This window comes from Cygnus atratus, chromosome 11, assembly GCF_013377495.2.
Source record: "Cygnus atratus isolate AKBS03 ecotype Queensland, Australia chromosome 11, CAtr_DNAZoo_HiC_assembly, whole genome shotgun sequence".
In the NCBI taxonomy this organism is placed as follows: domain Eukaryota; kingdom Metazoa; phylum Chordata; class Aves; order Anseriformes; family Anatidae; genus Cygnus; species Cygnus atratus.
Genome location: NC_066372.1, coordinates 301,200 through 320,363, shown reverse-complemented (window position 1 = coordinate 320,363; position 19,164 = coordinate 301,200). Strand labels below are relative to the sequence as shown.

At 40.6% G+C, this 19,164-nt stretch overlaps 1 protein-coding gene across 2 annotated transcripts in view; it reads left to right on the top strand.

Annotated features, from left to right (window-relative positions):
- The window catches only part of GALK2 (galactokinase 2), a 55,470-nt gene that overhangs the window by 12,248 nt on the left and 24,058 nt on the right, over nt 1-19,164 (top strand). The window contains exons 5-6 of one of the 2 annotated variants that reach the window (XM_035553790.2): nt 476-622; nt 16,840-16,938. In XM_035553790.2, the coding sequence (XP_035409683.1) occupies nt 476-622; nt 16,840-16,938 (246 nt within the window). The remainder of the gene's footprint in view (nt 1-475; nt 623-16,839; nt 16,939-19,164) is intronic. The other variant, XM_035553791.2, reaches the window with a different exon arrangement.

The following is a 19,164-nucleotide window of genomic DNA, read 5'->3' as shown; positions in this document are numbered from 1 at the left end:
CTCCCTAATACCACATGACAGCATTAAAAGTGAGGCATGAAGTGGACCGCAAGCTCTTTGGGATGCATTTAGTGAGGAGCTGAGGAAAAAAAGACGAAAGGAGGGTGTAAAATGATTGGTAACCTCCGGTACTGTCACCATGACAGCTCAGAGCTGAGCCAGTGCTGTAAAACCCACCCACGAAGCTTGGTAAATTCTTGGGCACTTAGCCCACACTGAATTCTGCTTGGGGTACAGTTCTGTGAGCCCATGTATGTTTGTATACAGGAACTGCAGACATACCTTTGGCTGAAGCCTTACCGTTGGCTTTGTTCTTAAAGAATAGCATGAAAATTTTGCTTTATTTTGGAGATACCAGAAGCAGGTCTTTGGTTCCAACAACTCAGCAGAAAGATTCTCTTTCTAAGTATCAGATAATTGCAAGCCTGAGCCTGTCAGTACTTGAAACTGAGATTGTTTATTTTTTCATTGTTAGGAACATTTTGGTCTTAATAACCCAACTGGAATGAATTGTCTGCTAGATGGAACCATCCCTCCAAGTTCTGGTCTTTCTAGCTCCAGTGCTTTGGTGTGCTGTGCAGGACTCGTGACACTAAGAGCTAATGGAAAAACCCTCTCTAAGGTAATTTACTGTAAAACACAAGAGTGTCAGCAGTAAAATTCTACTTAAAATTAAATATTGTTAATGCCTGTAAACATTAAAAACACGATACAATTGTTTTTGCAAAGAGTTGTTGGATATAAACTTAAGATATTGCACAATTGAGCAAACATCTTTGGCCAAATTTTGGCAGGATTTGATTTTGGCAAGAAAACAGGCTTACATTAAAGCTGAAAAAAGGAGAGTTATTGTAAGCCTGTGTTTTGGCCAACCATCAGGTCCATGCCTGGACCAGATGTGCTATCTGCAGGCCAGGACAGAGGATATATGTGCTAAAGCATGTGGACCACACCCTCGAGGCCTTTACCCTCTCCCTGAATGACTTTTCATGGCTGCAACAGCATAGCATCTGTTGGAGGCCTGTGGAACAATTTCTCGATAAATTATATAATCAGCACAAAGTAGAGGTAAAATTCTTCCATCTGACTCTCCTTATTCTTTTCACAGTTTTTTTGGAATGAACATACTTATAATCCAAAATGTATTCCTCACTTTTTTAAACAAACATTAGTCTAAAAACAAACCCCAAGTATGTGACCTGTTACCAATAGAAGTGTTAGCAGAATTTGGCTCGTGTAATAAAAATTTCTGGAGGAGTCATGGTCCTTGAAAGTGCTGTATGGGAATGAAGTTCTCTCCAGTAAAAATGTCTGGTTAAGTGAAACTAGGATCTTAAATTAGAACATTGTCAGGAAGAGAAAAAAACAGATCTAAATGTGATTGTTACACATATTTGTGCCTATTGTCTAATTAAGTCAGACATTCCCACGTTGTGGTACAAAGCCAACTTAAAGTGGTACATGGTGATGGCAGCTGTTAACAGTGCTTGTATACAAGCACTTATCTGAGCCATAAGGTAAACAGCTCCACACAGAAAGCTTTTTCTGATCCATTGTGGCTTGCTCCTCGATGTTGCTGCAGCTGCTGCAATCTGCTCAACAGTAAGTTCTCCAAGCCACATTGCACAACTCAAAGTGCTTCAGGAAGGTATCAAGCAGGGCTAAGGCAGCAAGAAGCAGGGTTGGTAAGGTGTGCTGGCTTTCCAGGTAGGAGGATGTGGCTACAGTCATTGTCACCCTGCTTTGTGTTGGTGCAGCGTGTGGTCAAAGGGTAAGTAAGGGACTGGGCGTTTAACAGAGGCTGTAGTTTGTGGGGTGAGATGTAGTGCAATGGTAGAGGAAGACATGGAACTGGGGACCCCAGTTTGATGAGTGCAGCTTTGCAGGAAGAGGGTTGGAGGTGACAGTTGTACTTCTTTATAGTATAGATGTGTACCTGGCCTGCCAAGAAACTTTTGGTTTTGCATAGATGGTCTTATCACACAGGTCAGCACCATCTCTGATGGTGGTAACCAAAGGAGCTAAGCTGGGGAACTCCTGATCAAAGTCACTGGAGTGCGTGTGTTCAGAGAGGAACTGGGTATCTGCAAAACCCATAAAACTGACAGAAGTCAGAAAGCCCAAGTTTTGCTAGGTAGTAGAAATCTGTAACTGGAAAACCAGAAGCCAGGTTTTCATTATTCCAAGAAATACTGCTTTCTCCAGAGAATAAATTGTACAGTGTGTATCTTGAGGTAAATTTACGCATAGCCTGGGAGTACTGGTTGGCATTATGCCAGACCTTTTTCTAAAGAAAGGTGCAAACCTCTTTTGGCATTTTTATAGAAACTTGTGGAGGAACAAAAGGAAGACAGAGACTCTACTGAATGTCTTTCCTTCTCCTCATGTGTCCTGTTCAATCAAACCAAAATTCCTTCTGCTTGCTGGTTGGAAAAGGTGCTGAAAGTTAATGTTGTGTCTCAAATACAGTTGCACAAACACAAGAGACACAATTTCACATTTTTGCCAGGAACTCCGGCTGTCTGCAGCCAAGTATTTTGCACTTGTGATGAAAAATGAGCAATTAATGTACAGATGAGAATTCCCAATAGCTAACACAGGAGCAGTTAAGAACATGTCCAAGATTTTGTGTGCTTGTATAGACAGAGACACCTGGTTGTGCTGGGTAAGACAGAGGATGGCAGCTCTGCAGACTGATTACTTTTGTTTAGGCTCAAACTTTCCCCAAATCTGCCCTGTGTTCTTGGATAATTTATGATTTAATGTTAAGAGACCTCTTATGTCTAGCCAGATCCAGGTTTGCTGTTGCACTGAACTTCTGCTTAGCCTCGCGGAACTGCCTTGTATAAGGCAGTGTTAGTCTGAGTATAAATTAGAGCAATCTAGGCATGTTAGCCCTCAGAAGTATAAAATGTGCTCTCGTGACTTCTTTGCAGCTCCTAATGCATCCTTTGCTGGTGTCAAATGGTATCTGTGCAGGATCCAGTAATACTGGCTTGTATCAGCTGGGAGCTCCCTCATGGCAGGGGAATTTTTAGCTGAACAGAAATAGGGGTATTCCAGATCCTTTCTGCTAGAAAGCAAACCAGGATCTTGCATTTTTAGGGCTCTGGATATTTGTTTTTGTTTAGTTTTAAGTAAGAAATAATCACTTTATCTTGTCCCCCCGTCTTTTTTTCTTTTTTTTTTCAAATGCTTAGATTTGCAAAAGTTGTAAACGGTAGCATTTATAAGTAACAACATTTGGTCATTAGAGTAGGCTGTCTTGGTAATTTTATGAGAAAAGATTGACTTTTTGCCCCTCATTAGTCCGATGGACTTTGCAAAATCTTAATACTATGGTCTGTAGCAGCAGGACATAGAAACTTTTGGCTTTGGAATCAAATTTGGCTGAATGGTAGGGCTTCTGTAGCCAAAGGTATGAAAAATTGACGTTTTACTGAATGGAACATTTATCTGTTTTGCTTCTGTGCAACTATTTTTATTAGAATATTTGAGTTACATGCTCTCTCTTTCCTGATAAATTGATGTTTAAAATAGTAGCTGTAGACTAAAAATTGCTGAAATTTAGAGCTTTTGTGAGATAACACTTCCAGTGTGATGTTTGGGCCTGTGAGATTAAGACACCAAAAAAAAAGCAAACCCCTAAAAGAAAAATACTGTACAAACATAGTTAGAATTTCATGGTGGCTTGATTTAAAAATAGCTTTTTTTTTTTTCCTGACGTTGAAAACAAAATCAGGAAAAAAATATGCTCTCTAATTATTGTGTGTAGCAGTCTGCAATAGGGCATTGTTTCAGTTTGCATACAGTATTTTTTAAAAAACCCATCACACACATACACAATAGTTTAGGGAAAATACTAGTCCAAGACAATTCAGCCAGATGTGCAGTGCTAACCAGTTGCAGCAGTGCAACAGTATTGAAATAGCAAGATGGAAAATTTAGAATGCGATCCTTAAAAAGAATCCATTTTTCTTCTCCAAACAGGATACCAGTCTAAGACTCTGCTGGCATCTCTCAAAGAACAGCAATGCTCAGTATTAGCTTTTGATTTTAAAGTGATTTTTATTTTACTGTTACAAAATCAATCTTTTGTACAAGTTTTCATCAGGAAAAGATACTTTTTGTAAAGGAAATGGAATAATGCTCTAAATTGTCCCAGCTTTGTGTTTCATGGTAGGAATTAATAAGTACAGAAAATCATTTAGTACGTTTGAATAACTATATTTACTTGAAAGATGTGATGATAGCGTTGCTGTCCAAATGTTAAATCTTGTGGTACTAAGTTCTCTTCAGCCACCCTAATATTTTTTTTTGATGCTCAAGACTGGGCGGCTGTGCACATACCTATTGGCAAAAATAGATATAAAGCCATTAGGGTTTATTTAATTTAATGTGAAATGTTGAGCATAGGAAGTTAAATTATATTTGGCTCTATCTAGTCTGAGAAAAATCTAAGTCAGACAGAAATTTGAGTAAAGGACCTAAATCTAGTCTGTAGTGGCACAGTGTCTATTGGCTTCAATATTATCACACTACAGCTCAGTTGAATTGGAGTGTGGGATTGTCAAAACATTCAGTGTTGTCCTGTATTTAAGCAGCTACATTATGTGGTAATGTCATTGATTCTATCCTCTTTTGATAGTCCAAGCTGGCAGTGATAATATTGAAGAGAGAAGCCTGAAGGCTATCAAACGGGACTTTAGGGGACTGGGACAGTTAGTGGATGGAGCGGGAGTACAGGTGGTGTTTTTGTCTATCCCTACAGTGGCAGGGAGGGGTACAGAGAGGACACGGAAAGCCCACCTGATAAACACGTGGCTCAGAGGCTGGTGCCAACACAGAAATTTTGTTTTTTTTGACCATGAGGCGCTTTACTCGGCACCCAGCCTGATGGCTGCAGACGGGTCCCACCTATCTCTAAGGGGAAAAAGGATCGTAGCCCAGGAGCTGGCAGGGCTCATTGAGAGGGCTTTAAACTAGGTAAGGAGGGGGATGGGGCTGAAATAAGGCTTGTTAGAGGTATGCCAGGGGGAACAATGGCAAGGCCAGGGGAGAAGGCAATGGCCCAACTGAAGTGCATCTACACTAATGCACGCAGCATGGGTAACAAACAAGAGGAGCTGGAAGCCATCGTGCAGCAGGCAGGCTATGACTTGGTTGCCATCACGGAAACATGGTGGGACCACTCTCATGACTGGAGTGCTGCAATGTCTGGCTATAGGCTCTTCAGAAGGGACAGGCAGCATAGAAGGGGTGGTGGTGTGGCTCTCTATATTAGAGAGTGTTTTGATGCTGTGGAACTTGAGACTGAGACTGGGAATGATAAGGTTGAGTCCCTGTGGGTTAGGATCAGTGGGAAGGCCAACAAGGCAAGCATCCTGGTGGGGGTCTGTTATAGACCGCCAAACCAGGATGAGGAGACGGATGAGGAGTTCTACAGGCAGCTGGCAGAAGTTGCGAAATCGTCAGCGCTTGTCCTTGTGGGGGACTTCAACTTCCCAGACATATCCTGGAAATGCAATACAGCTCAGAGGAAGCAGTTTAGGAGGTTTCTGAAGAGTGTGGAAGATAGTTTCCTGACGCAGCTGGTTAGTGAGCCTACCAGGGGAGGTGCCCCGCTAGACCTTCTGTTCACAAACAGAGAAGGACTGGTGGGAGATGTGGTGGTTAGAAGCTGTCTTGGGCAGAGTGACCACGAAATGGTAGAGTTCGCTATTCTTGGCGAAGTCAGGAGGGGGACCAGTAAAACCGCTGTTTTGGACCTCCGGAAGGCATACTTTGAGCTGTTCAGGACACTGGTTGGCAGAGTCCTTTGGGAGGAGGTTCTGAAGGGCAGAGGAGTCCAGGAAGGCTGGGCACTCTTCAAGAAGGAAATTTTAATGGCTCAGGAGCTGTCTGTCCCCACATGCCCAAAGACAAGCCGGCATGGAAGAAGACCGGCCTGGCTGAACAGAGAGTTGTGGCTTGAGCTTAGGAGAAAAAAGAGGGTTTATAATCTTTGGAAAAGAGGGCGGGCCACTCAGGAGGACTATAAGGATGTTGCGAGACTGTGCAGGGACAAAATTAGAAAGGCCAAAGCTCATCTGGAGCTCAGTCTGGCTACTGCCGTTAAAGGTAACAAAAATGTTTTTAAATACATCAACACAAAAAGGAGGACTAAGGAGAATCTCCATCCTTTACTGGATGCAGGGGGAAACTTAGTTACAAGAGATGAGGAAAAGGCTGAGATGCTTAATGCCTTCTTTGCCTCAGTCTTTAGTGGCAAAACCAGTTGTTCTCTGGATACCCAGTACCCTGAGCTGGTGGAAGGGGGTGGGGAGCAGAATGTGGCCCTCATAATCCACGAGGAAATGGTTGGTGACCTGCTACAGCACTTGGATGTATGCAAGTTGATGGGGCCGGATGGGACCCACCCGAGGGTACTGAGAGAACTGGCGGAGGAGCTGGCCAAGCCACTTTCCATCATTTATCAGCAGTCCTGGGTATCAGGGGAGGTCCCAGTGGACTGGCAGCTAGCAAATGTGACGCCCATCTACAAGAAGGGCCAGAGGGTAGACCCGGGGAACTATAGGCCTGTTAGTTTGACCTCAGTGCCAGGGAAGCTCATGGAGCAGATTATCTTGAGTGTCATCACGCGGCACTTACAGGGCAACCAGGCGATCAGGCCCAGTCAGCATGGGTTTATGAAAGGCAGGTCCTGCTTGACGAACCTGATCTCCTTCTATGACAAAGTGACACGCTTAGTGGATGAGGGAAAGGCTGTGGATGTGGTCTACCTTGATTTCAGTAAGGCCTTTGACACCGTTTCCCACAACATTCTCTTCAAGAAACTGGCTGCCCATGGCTTGGACTGGTGTACGCTTCGTTGGGTTAAAAACTGGCTGGGTAGCTGGGCCCAAAGAGTCGTGGTGAATGGAGTTAAATCCAGTTGGAGGCCAGTCACTAGTGGCGTCCCCCAGGGCTCAGTACTGGGGCCAGTCCTCTTTAATATCTTTATCGATGATCTGGATGAGGGGATCGAGTGCACCCTCAGTAAGTTTGCAGATGACACCAAGTTAGGTGCGTGTGTCGATCTGCTCGAGGGTAGGAAGGCTCTGCAGGAGGATCTGGATAGGCTGGACCGATGGGCTGAGGCCAACTGTATGAAGTTCAACAAGGCCAAGTGCCGGGTCCTGCACGTGGGGCGCAACAACCCTGAGCAGAGCTACAGGCTAGGAGATGAGTGGTTAGAAAGCTGCCTGGCAGAGAAGGACCTGGGAGTATTGGTTGATAGTCGGCTGAATATGAGCCAGCAGTGTGCTCAGGTGGCCAAGAAGGCCAACAGCATCCTGGCTTGTATAAGAAGCAGTGTGGCCAGCAGGGCTAGGGAAGTGATTGTGCCCCTGTACTCGGCTCTGGTGAGGCCGCACCTCAAGTACTGTGTTCAGTTTTGGGCCCCTCACTACAAGAAGGACATGGAGGTGCTCAAGCGAGTCCAGAGAAGGGCAACGAAGCTGGTGAGGGGTCTGGAGAACAAGTCTTATGAGGAGCGGCTGAGGGAGCTGGGGTTGTTCAGCCTGGAGAAGAGGAGGCTCAGGGGAGACCTCATCGCACTCTACAGGTACCTTAAAGGAGGCTGTAGCGAGGTGGGGGTTGGTCTATTCTCCCACGTGCCTGGTGACATGACGAGGGGGAATGGGCTAAAGTTGCGCCGGTGGAGGTGTAGGTTGGATATTAGGAAGAACTTCTTTACTGAAAGGGTTGTTAGGCATTGGAATGGGCTGCCCAGGGAAGTGGTTGAGTCACCATCCCTGGAGGTCTTTAAAAGACATTTAGATGTAGAGCTTAGTGATATGGTTTAGTGGAGGACTTGTTAGTGTTAGGTCAGAGGTTGGACTCGGTGATCTTGGAGGTCTCTTCCAACCTAGATGATTCTGTGATTCCGTGATTTCAGTGGGAGAGGGACCAACATGAATCATCTCTACTTTATTTCTGAAGCCTGTATATGATAAGAAAAGGACATGAATTGGTTACTTTACCCCTTCCTGATAATTTTCCTGATATGCAGTAGGGCTTTAATATTTGACAAGAAAATCTGTGAGTAGTCATACTGGTAGTGTGACTTTGAAATTATTAATGTGTGCTGATAATTCTGATCAGGATCATTTTATAATATTGCTGCATCAGAAACGTTTGATAGATTCATGCTCGGATGATTTATGTAAGAACCTCAGGTTGCTTACACAGAAAATGGTACCTAGATGCTGTATTTTAAAGTACTCTTAATATTGAGAAATGTTAAAGATCCTTTCTTTCCCTATGGAATTAGAACTTGTGTTTTTTTAACTTGCTAAATTTGACTGTATGTTTGTAATCAAGGGGAAACGGAGTACTTCAGAGCAGCGGTAATCAAAGGCCATAATCTCTCATCAACCAAATTGATAACCTTTTATTTGAGCATGTTAGAGGGCAGACGAAGTCAAGCTAAGATTGCTGTGGTTATGAGGACATTCAGATCCTATCTGACAAATACTTTCCTATTTCTGAAAAAAGTAAGGATAATTACCTTGCAAAACATATATGAAGTTTAGCTAATTGGGATTTTGTATGCAAACTGGAAGCAGATGGTAACTTTCAGCAATCTATCTGTAGTCAAGACCAGATATTAAAAATAAGGACATTCCTGGTCATAGAAATAACCTCAAAATTTGGGCATAATTTTATGTCCTAATAAATGAAACATGATGCTGTATATTTCAGAAGTTATTTTCATGCATATATATATATATACTTACATATAAAACATGCAAAGATAGAAATAAAAGATCAACATCTAACTTAACTTTAAATATGACTTAAGTGATGGAAAATGTTTTCTTACTCTTAGATGCGTCTTCTCACTTTTCAGTCCTGTATGCTGTGAACCCCAAAGGATTTCACAGAAAATCTCCCGGGTCCTAAATTTGCCATAAAATGACCAACATTATGTAAAGAGAAGTAACAGAGTCTGACTTTTCAGATTAAACCAGACAAGGCGTTAATGAAAGTGCATTGCAGAGCCATTACCGTATTGCTGTAGAGAGACTAAATGTACATGCAGGACTTTGGGCTCAATAGATATTTAAATACTCCAGTTAGTTAAATTTGCATGCTGAATAGATTTTTGGAGCACTGAAAATGACAGTCTAAAAATAACTCTCATTAATGAATTCTTCTCTTTGTAGAGCTTCCTTTCATGAACGGTAAACTTTAAAACAGGAAAAAAATGTGTTGTTTTTTTTTTTTTTTTCCATTTTGAACATTAGCTATCACCATTCCTGCCTTGTTATACATAGAAAATCTAGCATGTTTAACTTTGGCTGGAATGAACTTACATAAAACCACTGAGGTAGATGTAATTTAATACTATCATTTTATAGAGAAGGCTGCTTTATTTTGGTTGCTGTCATTCTGGATTTGTATATATCAAATTTCTGGGTAATGTAGAGTAAGCTGTTCCAAAAAAGTACTAAGCAACACTAATTCTGTTTTACTAACAAATATTTGCCTGTCTCCTACTCACTAATTGTCTTACTCTTTTAAGGGGTTTAAGCTTACACAAGTTTACTTCTTTAAAGGTCTGTGTGAGATTGAAAGGGATTGATCAGTGGTATGGAACATATTGACAATGACAGTTATATAGGGACAAATTCTGTCACAGTTCACATACTGTCCAGACCCATTGCACTGAGTGAAAATCAGAGCAGTTGGCCCTTGGCCTCTTTGTGAGCAAGGGGACTATTGAAGTTGAAACTCCCTTATCTGTTCTCACTCAGATAATTCCTTAGGAGGTTGCTATTTTCAGGAAAACTTCTGTAAGTGATTTTTTGTTCATTTTTATTACACATTTTATACCTAAATACCTTTGCCTGTCTAAGTCTTCATAGTCATTATCAATAGCATCAAACTGCAAGAAACTAAAATAAATGATAAGACAATAGAGAATCAAATGAGCTGTACTGGGTGGTTCATGAGTTGTCATGCTGCTGAAGTATCAGGGTATAAAAGGTCAAATGTAATACAGTGGTGGATTGTGCCTGGAAATAGAGAAATACTCTTCTATCAGTTCTTCAGCATTTCTGAAATATTCATTTGAAAATGAAAACCTGAATTTTAGGTGTTTCATACTGAAAAGTAAACATACAGAGAAAAATACACATTAGTGAAAAGTATCATTTTACTGACAATCCACTTTTTCCATTAAAAAACAACAAAATAAGGTAACATGATGCAGCGCTATTGATGAGGGCTTATTACAAGTAATCTCTCTATCTAGAGTAACTACACGTAAGGCAACTAATAATAAAAAATCACAACCCTTCTTTGTCAGACTAAATTATATCTCCTCTAATATGATTTCCCAGATTAGACTTTCTGCATGCTGGATAGGAAGCCTTGTGGCTCAAAGATAAAAAAGGTTTAAGTGTTAGTAATTTCTTTCCTTGTAACCCAAGATTGACTTGCTCCTTATCAGGGAGAACCTTAAATTGTTTCAAACAAAAAGCAGAGTTAGGTAGTAGAGCTCTTAGATCAAAGGCTAGCCTATGCCTGCACATGGGGGCCAGCTGTTTGATGCACAAAGTGGTAAGTGCTGCCTCCTGCAATAGGATACGTTCTGAGCATAATTTAGAATTAAGGTTCTGAAAAGAGTGCAGAAGTAAGGAGCAGCCTGAAAAAGGTTTTGTATATTGTTAGTTTTCGCTTTGTCCAAATGCTCCAACTAAAGGTGTCTAAAACCTGAACTGAGTTTTGAAACCCTTAAGAGACAGCAGCTTCCTTGGTAGGTTATTGCTTCGTTTATATTTCTAAATGCCTAATTGCTTATCAGGCAAGTGAGTGAAATGTATGCACTGAGATTTGACTCCTAATGATGATGCTTTGTATTGTTTTAATTAGGGATATTCTCATTTATTGTGCTGTATCTTTTACATTGGATAAACAACAAAAATGTTAAACTTAGCATCTCATGTAACTCCCTGATACTAAACATCCTCCACGCGCACACAGCCAATCTGGCATGTGTACTTGCCAACAGATATAAAAGTACTGCTTGTGTTTGTATGTATCACAGCGGGTCTGGCATTCAAGAGCTACAATATTTAGTGTTTCCTGACAGATCAGCAGGGAGATTTCAAGGTTTAATTCACTACCAGCTACTATTACTGTCATGTTTTGCTCGTCCCTCTCACGTGCTCAGAGCCTAAACAAACCAAATGTACAAAATAGCTCTGGGTCTTGCTAGACTAACTTTCGATGTTTAAGTTTCCATTCCAGCTTCCCTGCTTATTATGGCTCATGTTTACAGACTTCACTGTGGTCTGCAGAAAGTAGCAGTGTGCTTCACCCATCCCACTGCAAAACACGTTTAGGCAAAGGGATTTTGACGTGGCTGATGTGGTTGCATAACCTGTCCTATTGACTGGGGTGTCAGGGCAGTAACCTCAGTGAAAGGGGTGGAAGAGTTGAGGTTGCTAACTGGTAGAGGTTGCATTACCATACGTACCATATGAGCCACCATTTTGTGGCTCGTTTGCCACATAAAAATACCAAAAGATACAGTGAATTTTTCTCCCAGATAGTCTTAGAAAAGCTGGAAGTCTGCCTCTGTCCTTTCTTACAAATCAAGATAAGTAAACTGGAAAAGGTTCAGGAAAAAGCCACAGGGACAATTAAAGGTACAGAATGAACTCCATAAAAGTAAGCTAGGACTAGGAAGAAGGCACTTGAGGAAGAGGTGAGAGATAAATGATAAGGTGAAATGATTAATACAATTGATATAGTGAATAGGAATCAATTGTTCATGACCCCTGACAATGCCAGAGGGTATCAAATGAAGCTAGTCAGGTGCATGTTCAAAACAGACACAGGAGGTGCTTATTTACCTGAGAAGTTGTGGAAGTCCTTGTTACTGGATGTTCCCCATACTACAAATGTGAATGGGTTAAAGGGGAGTTTGGACAAGTTCATATATAAGAAATCCATTATTGGTTACTAAGTGTACAGAATTCATGTTCAGCTCAGGAAGCCGTGCATCAAAAAAAATGTTTTGGGGAAATGTCTTCTATACTTGGCCTTTGCTCCATACTAAGAGGCTACTTTCTGATATGAGATACAGAACAAGATGTGGCTTTGGTCTGACCCACTATGTCTCTTTTTTGTTAATATAGCCTACATTTTTCTACATTTTTATTCTGACCCAAGGCTTTTAATGGATTTTATCTAACTGACAACCCATTACTTACTCAGGAGCATTATATATACCTCCATTCTTGGCTAGGGTTAGGATTTAGGGGGGAGGGTATTTGAGGGTGGGATGAAATCAAAGAAAACATCTCCTGGTGTTTGAGCTTTACTTTTTGAAGTATGTTAAATGTATCACTTTGCTTGTTCAAAAATGTAGGTGACAGTTTAGGACTTATTGTCTTCACGATAGATGTTATTCACAAATGATGTCCTAGTCTAGCCTGCCCTGTTGGAACAACTTTCCTGGAACAGTAATAAAGAAATATGGAGGGCAGTAGCATATGTAGATCACAGACGGCTGGGACATCTGATTAATGAAATCATTTGTTTTCCAGTTGTAATGCTGCTGTTCAGACCCATTTGTACTTTGATTTTGGTATCTTTTTGTACCACTTTTCGTTACCATCATCTTAAAATGATTTTAAACCCATTCTGCAGTGGTTTCCCTGAGACCATATTATTTGGAGAAATAAACTGCAATACTGGAAAAAAGGAGTTTTTTGAATTCTTACTTGGGCTTTGTATGACTTTGAACAAATCATGTAAATATCTGTACTGTATCTAAATTGAAGATAACAGCAGCCTTATAGGAATGCTTTTAAAGTAAAGTATGTAAAAATCTATGAAGACTTAAATGATGATTCATTGATGTTTTTGAAATAGTGCTTTAGGGATGGCATGAGACTCACACTCATGAGTCTCAGGTGCATAGAACTATTTATATTTTGTGATTAGCAGAAGGTGATCTTACATATGGATCATAATTTGAGGGATGAAAGTGTAGTCTGTGTGCAGATGGGGTTTAGTCTTTCAATGCTATTTCCCATAGTGAGTCATGAAGAACAAATGTCTCCTTTCACGTAGCTCTACAAGAACACCTGTTTAGGGCTTCTTTCTGCTACTGTAAAACTCAATAGGAATGATGATGTTTATTTTATATGCCTGATAGTTGTACTTTTAGCCCTACTGAGGAGTGGCTGGCAGCCTCTGAACTTAACTGCCTGGCAGGTGATGCCACAGTGGAGCCTGGGGTACGGTTCCCCTAAACCTGGCTATGAGAATGCTCCAAGTTAACCCTGCAGGAACCACGGTGTAGCCAGGGGGAAGTAAATGTTGCATGCCGAGGTACTGTTCAGACATACACTTGAGATGTTGCCAAACTGTGCAGTGAAATCTGAGATCTGAGAAGCTCGGTATTTTCACACGTGAGACAAACCCTGTAGTGAGATGCAAATAACAGACAATTCATACAGGCCCTGTTTTAAGGAGCTTCTACGTGCTGCACGTTGAATGGAAACAAGGCATTGCTGTGGGACAGGCACTCGTTATTTCCTTTTATTACACAGTTCTAGCAATTTTTTCCTTTGCACAGTTTTATGTCAAAGCCTTAAGTCAGAGAACTCATGTAGCAAAACGTTCTTTCAGTTTCTAGTAATGAAGTCACACATATTTACATCATTACCATCTAAGAATCCCAAGTAGTAATTACTAATTACCAAGAAGGGGAAGATATTCTCATTTTATTGAGGAAATAGAGCGATGATGAGTTAAAGGGACTTTCCCTGAATCACAAGAAACTTAATGCGGAGCTAGAAACTGAGCCCAGACCTTCTGACATTCAGCTCACTGTTTCAGCCATATGACCATCCTTTTCCAAGTATCAAATATGTACACAAGGCTCTCCAATTTAGTCTTCGCATTAACTTCCAATGCTACAGTTCAGTTTCTCTGAACTTTGCCCTCTCATTCGTTTTAGCAAAAAGGCGAACATTTGCCCATTTGTTTCAATAGTAAGTAGAAACTGTTTTATATACAGATGACGCTTTCCCCTCCATTCACATGCTTCTCATCCTAGTATTAGAAGGCCAGCCTGTGTCAGCGAGGGCCTGTTTAAATTAGAAACCAAATCATGTTTCAGGGATGCCTTGGGCTGTCTTGTGGAGAGGGTTCTTCTCAACCCTTGCCAGTTACTACTTGGTGGTCCTGCCAATCACTGCTGAGTTTCAAAACAAAAGTTGCTCAAGCTCAGGCAGCGCTGTTACCCAGCGTACGCAGCTGGACAGCTGGTGAGCTGGGATGGAGCAAGGCCCAGCGCTTAACCAGGCACAATTCACCAGACCATGTAAAGGGACAGGGGAGTGGCACTGTCCTAATTGCTAACATTTCTCCTCTGCAAGACTTCTCCTGATATGTATTTAATAAGCTCAGGCTCATAAAGTCTAAACGATTTGAGCAATCAAGTGGTAGCTGATTTGTATATGGAGATGACATGCAGTCAGACTAAGTGGAGGGTGACGTGCTCAATTTCTGACTTCTGCAAAGCTTTAGCTGGCAATTGCAAATGAAATAATACCTCAGGCAGCTGTGCCTGAGAGTGGAACATACAGTGAGAGTACCTAGGAGCTGTACTTCAGGCCAGGTTTGCAAAGCCACAGCTCCTATTTGAGTGTGCATGACCAGTATGCTGGCATGGTTTTTCCAGCCACTGTGGAGAAGTTCCTGTTGCTGCCAGTGAGTAATATTCATGAACTCCAGTGTGATGTCTCCTGCCAGTGGCTGCAAAAGTCAGGGATGTGGTATCGCTCAGTTCTCAGAAGGATGAAAGGCAGGTTCAGCAGAACTGGCTGGAACATGCCTGCATTTCCACAGTTTGGCAACAGATGTTTGTAAATAGGCACTCCTTCACATGTAGAAAGGAGTTCATCTAGAGACTGCCACATGTGAAAGTTTGTTCTTTCTTTCTGTGGAACCGTTGCTGAGAGTTTTAGCATTAAGTGGGGAAAAAAGCAGCATTACATTCATTAGCATTTCATTCAGAATTATTCCCAATTTGTAGTGAAGCAGGGACACATGGTAGACTTCCAGGTTCAAACTGGAAATGGGACTTACTGCAGTGGATGTGGGACAAGAGAGGAAGAACAAATTTTGAGGAACCTGTTACTCAGTAAAAGGCACTGGCAGATGGTTTTTGTTTAAAAAAAATCAAAATGAGCAATGTTCCGATATGTTATATATATTTATATATATAAAAGAAGTATTATCTCCTTTTCAGCTCATTTTTAAAATACACAAAGGAAAGGCAGAGTAGAGAAGGAGAGTATTTTTGCTGTTTGTTCTTTCCATTTTCTCTCATTAATGGTGTTACAAGTGGCCATTTACCCTATACAGCACCCATATAAGCTGAACAAATCCTTTGGTCTTTTCACCTTTATAACAGGATCCACTTAAACAGAAACATCAGCATGGGTCTCTGATGACAACCTGAACTCCCTTGATGTATTATTCAAAGAGAGGTAGTTTGCATAGTTTTAGAGTAATTTGTTAATGTTCTTTTGATAGCTTTTGCTTATCAGCCTGAGGCTTATTGACCATAACTGTATTGTGAACTGAGTAAATTGGTTGTTACTGTGTTTGCAAGCAGTTCAGCCTGATTATACTGATGTAAGCACCATTTTTACAACGTTGTCTCCGGTGCCATTACAGAAATTAAGCAAGCAAGCAGGCAGGCACACTGCACATACCTTGTTCTTAGTATGGTGATTTACTGCCTCTATCTGCTGCCTTTTACAGTTGTGTACTGGCTAATGTCCCTGCCCTGCTGCTTAGCTTAAGTCATGTGGTGCTACATCCTCAGTGTGGAATCTGAATCTGACTTTGCTACCAGACTGAGAAGCAGGATGCAGCTTTTCTAAAGTTCTTTTCTCATCTTCCTGTGGTTACCTTGTGCTTAGAAAAACGAACTGGTAGGGGTTATGGTGCGAGGACATGTATGCTTTTGACCTACTTCCTTCTGAGAAGTTTATGTTCTTCAGCCATTCTCCATGGCTTCTCTGTGTTCTGTTTTGACTTGGTCTGTTGGCTGAAAGCTTTCCTGTAAATTATTACTTTTGACAGTTATGATAGTGATATTCCACACTCCCATAGTATCCTCTGACCTGCAAGTATCAGAATGCACAGAGATATGCCTAAAATGTCACAAAAGAATGTGAATCACATATAATTACAAATGATGTCAGATAAACAGTGTAAGTGGAGTACAGTATCTCAGAGAGAACTGACAAGCACCACTGATTAGAGTATTTACAGTGAGAAAGGGTTTCTGAGTTAGCTTCAATCCATAATTTCTGATTATTGAGTCAGTGCATTAAAATAGTATAAAGTAACAATTTACCATAATTCTGTAAGCCAACAAGATAAGTGCATATATGGATTCAACTAATAAATAATCAAAATATTGGCTATTGGGGTGGGGGAGTGTGAGGCAAATAAGGAAGGTGGGCAGAGGGACAGCTACCAATGTTAATCATTTAAACAAAGTTACTCTGAAAAACATCTGGCTGCAGTGGGTCTAGTGGAGGCTGCATAGTTGATTCTCTTTTGCTTCAGAACAAAAGGAAAAAGGGGACATGTGGCATCCTGGCTGATACCAACTTATACTGCTTGGTGTGTGAGAGAGAATGGTCTCCCAGCTCTGTCATTTATCTCCTTCATTTTCTCACTAGTTCCTATGTAAGCAGTGTAAAAGTATCATCATTAATCTTGGCTGAAGGTTCACATTTATTGTTTTTTCAGGTGGAACTTGCAGAAATTTGCACGAAGAGTGAACGTTACATTGGCACAGAAGGTGGAGGAATGGACCAGTCAATCTCTTTTCTGGCAGAAGAAGGAACTGTATGTGGATCTTTCTAATCTAAACCAACAATGTGATATTCATTAATGTAAACGATGTCTTCATATCTAGCAGAAAGGCAAAAAACTAGAATAACTCGGCAAGCAGGCAAGCGCCATTGCAAACAAAACAGGAGTTGTATGTATAAACTTGTGCACAATTGGGTACAACAGGTATGAAAGAATAAGATGGTGAAAAGTAGAAATGGAAGGAAGGAGAAAAGAAAAGATGTGGGGAAAGATGCACCCTAGAAGAGCTCCAGGTTTCACACTATTTGGCTAATTGATCACTGAACTTAGAAGATTTCCCATATAATGAAATCTGAATGGCTGGTATGCCTTGTATTCAGTGCAAATGGGATAATTATTACAAAAATGCTTTCTTGAAACTTCTTATAACCAAAGAGTTCTAGGAAGTTTTGCCAGGTCAAGTTAGAAAGACAATAGAGATTTTTTTTCCCCCAGTTTTGGTAATTCCAGACAATTCTGTGGCTGAATTCTGATGTAGACGGTATTTAGCTGTCTTAAACATGGTGACAGAAGGTGGACTAGCAATGATATACAAGACCTGCCAAGTTATGCATGAGTGCTCGCAGTGGAATTTACAACGGAGTTCATCCACTGTCTCAGAAGGTACACAGGACTGTGAGCGTTCAAACCTAAAAGGTGTCAAAATACATTTACTGAAATTAATGCAGCTTTTCATGGGAGACCTTTAATCTGCTTATAAACTGTTTGAAGTGATTTTATATCTCTACCGATTTTGTGCTTTATTGCCCTATCTTGGATGAGCTTATACAGAAAATAAGCTATTTCCTGGAATTACACCAAATGTTTAGTGCCCTCATGACACATTTATTTTCAATTTCACATCATCTGTGCCTACTCTACACCTTTCCTTCATGTTTTATACTGTTAGTAGTAAACATGCAGCTAAACTAATGCTGAAGAAAGTTGCATATTTTCCTGGCATACACACAGAGGATCTTGTAAGCGGAGACTTTTCAGATACATATAGGTGGTAGAAAAGAAAAGAAAATGCTAGGAAAGATTAAAAAAGAAATCGTAAACCGAACACAAAACATCCTTGCTTCAGTATACTTGCAGCTGAATGCAGTTCTGGCACCCATGTCAAAAAAAATAAAAATAAAATAATATAATTAGAACAATTTGAGCACTGACTGAATAATTTAAAACTTCAGCTTGGAAAAACTGTATCTTTGAGGGTGAAATTTTGAAGCTTTGTAAAATACTGAAAGGGTTAGAGAAGGTAAATTGAGAATTCAGTGTTTTTCATAACTGAAGAGCTAATAGAAACACAATAACATTAGCAAGCAGCTTATTTAAAAACAAACAAGTTGTTTTTCAAAACATTCATTGTTAAATTGAGAAATACTGTACATAGTGGAAGGCAAAAGTTTAAAAAGGGTTCAAAAAGGATTTTCTTGGATACGCTGATAGAGTATTAGTCTATTTGTGGCTATTAAACATAATAGTATGATGTATATTCCAGTGTCAGTATAACCGCCATAATCTTCCATTATGAGAAGCTGGAAAAGTATACCAGAAGAAAAGATTGCTTTGTATATGTCTTATTTATATATTTCCTCTAAATATCCATCTAAGGCTACTGTCAGACACAGGACACCGGACCAGGTCAGTGGTACATTCTGATCTAATGTAGCAGTTCCTAAAGGGTATATTGAAATGTAAGCAAGCCTTTCTGTCTTGATAGTAGTTTTGTGACTTGGTCCAGAATCTCAATGGTGGGGAGTAATACACATGCTGTACATAATGTACAAGCAGATTTGTCATTGTTTATTTAGCACTCTAGCTGCTCAAGGAACTCTCTGGGGGTGAACAATGCCAAAACCAGTAAGATGTCCCTGCTTGCAGAATAACAATCTATTCTAAGGAGCGAAAGCAGGGCACATGATTTACGACTTATCCCACTGAAAAGCCAGATGTGAGTTTAATCTCTTGATTACATTACATCCTGAATTATTTAATTAATGCATGCCTAGCTTATTCCACGAAAAGGTCACAAAATGTTGGGAACATCTTACACAGCCTGTGTAAGGCATCTGTGAGGCAAGACAGTCTCTTATCGTAGAAGAAAGGAGACAGTAACTACTTTTTATATATCATTTTATTTCATTTCTCTGATTGTTGGTATGTAACATGATCACTGTCTCCAGTCAACCCTAAAATTTTGGTAATACTTAGTAC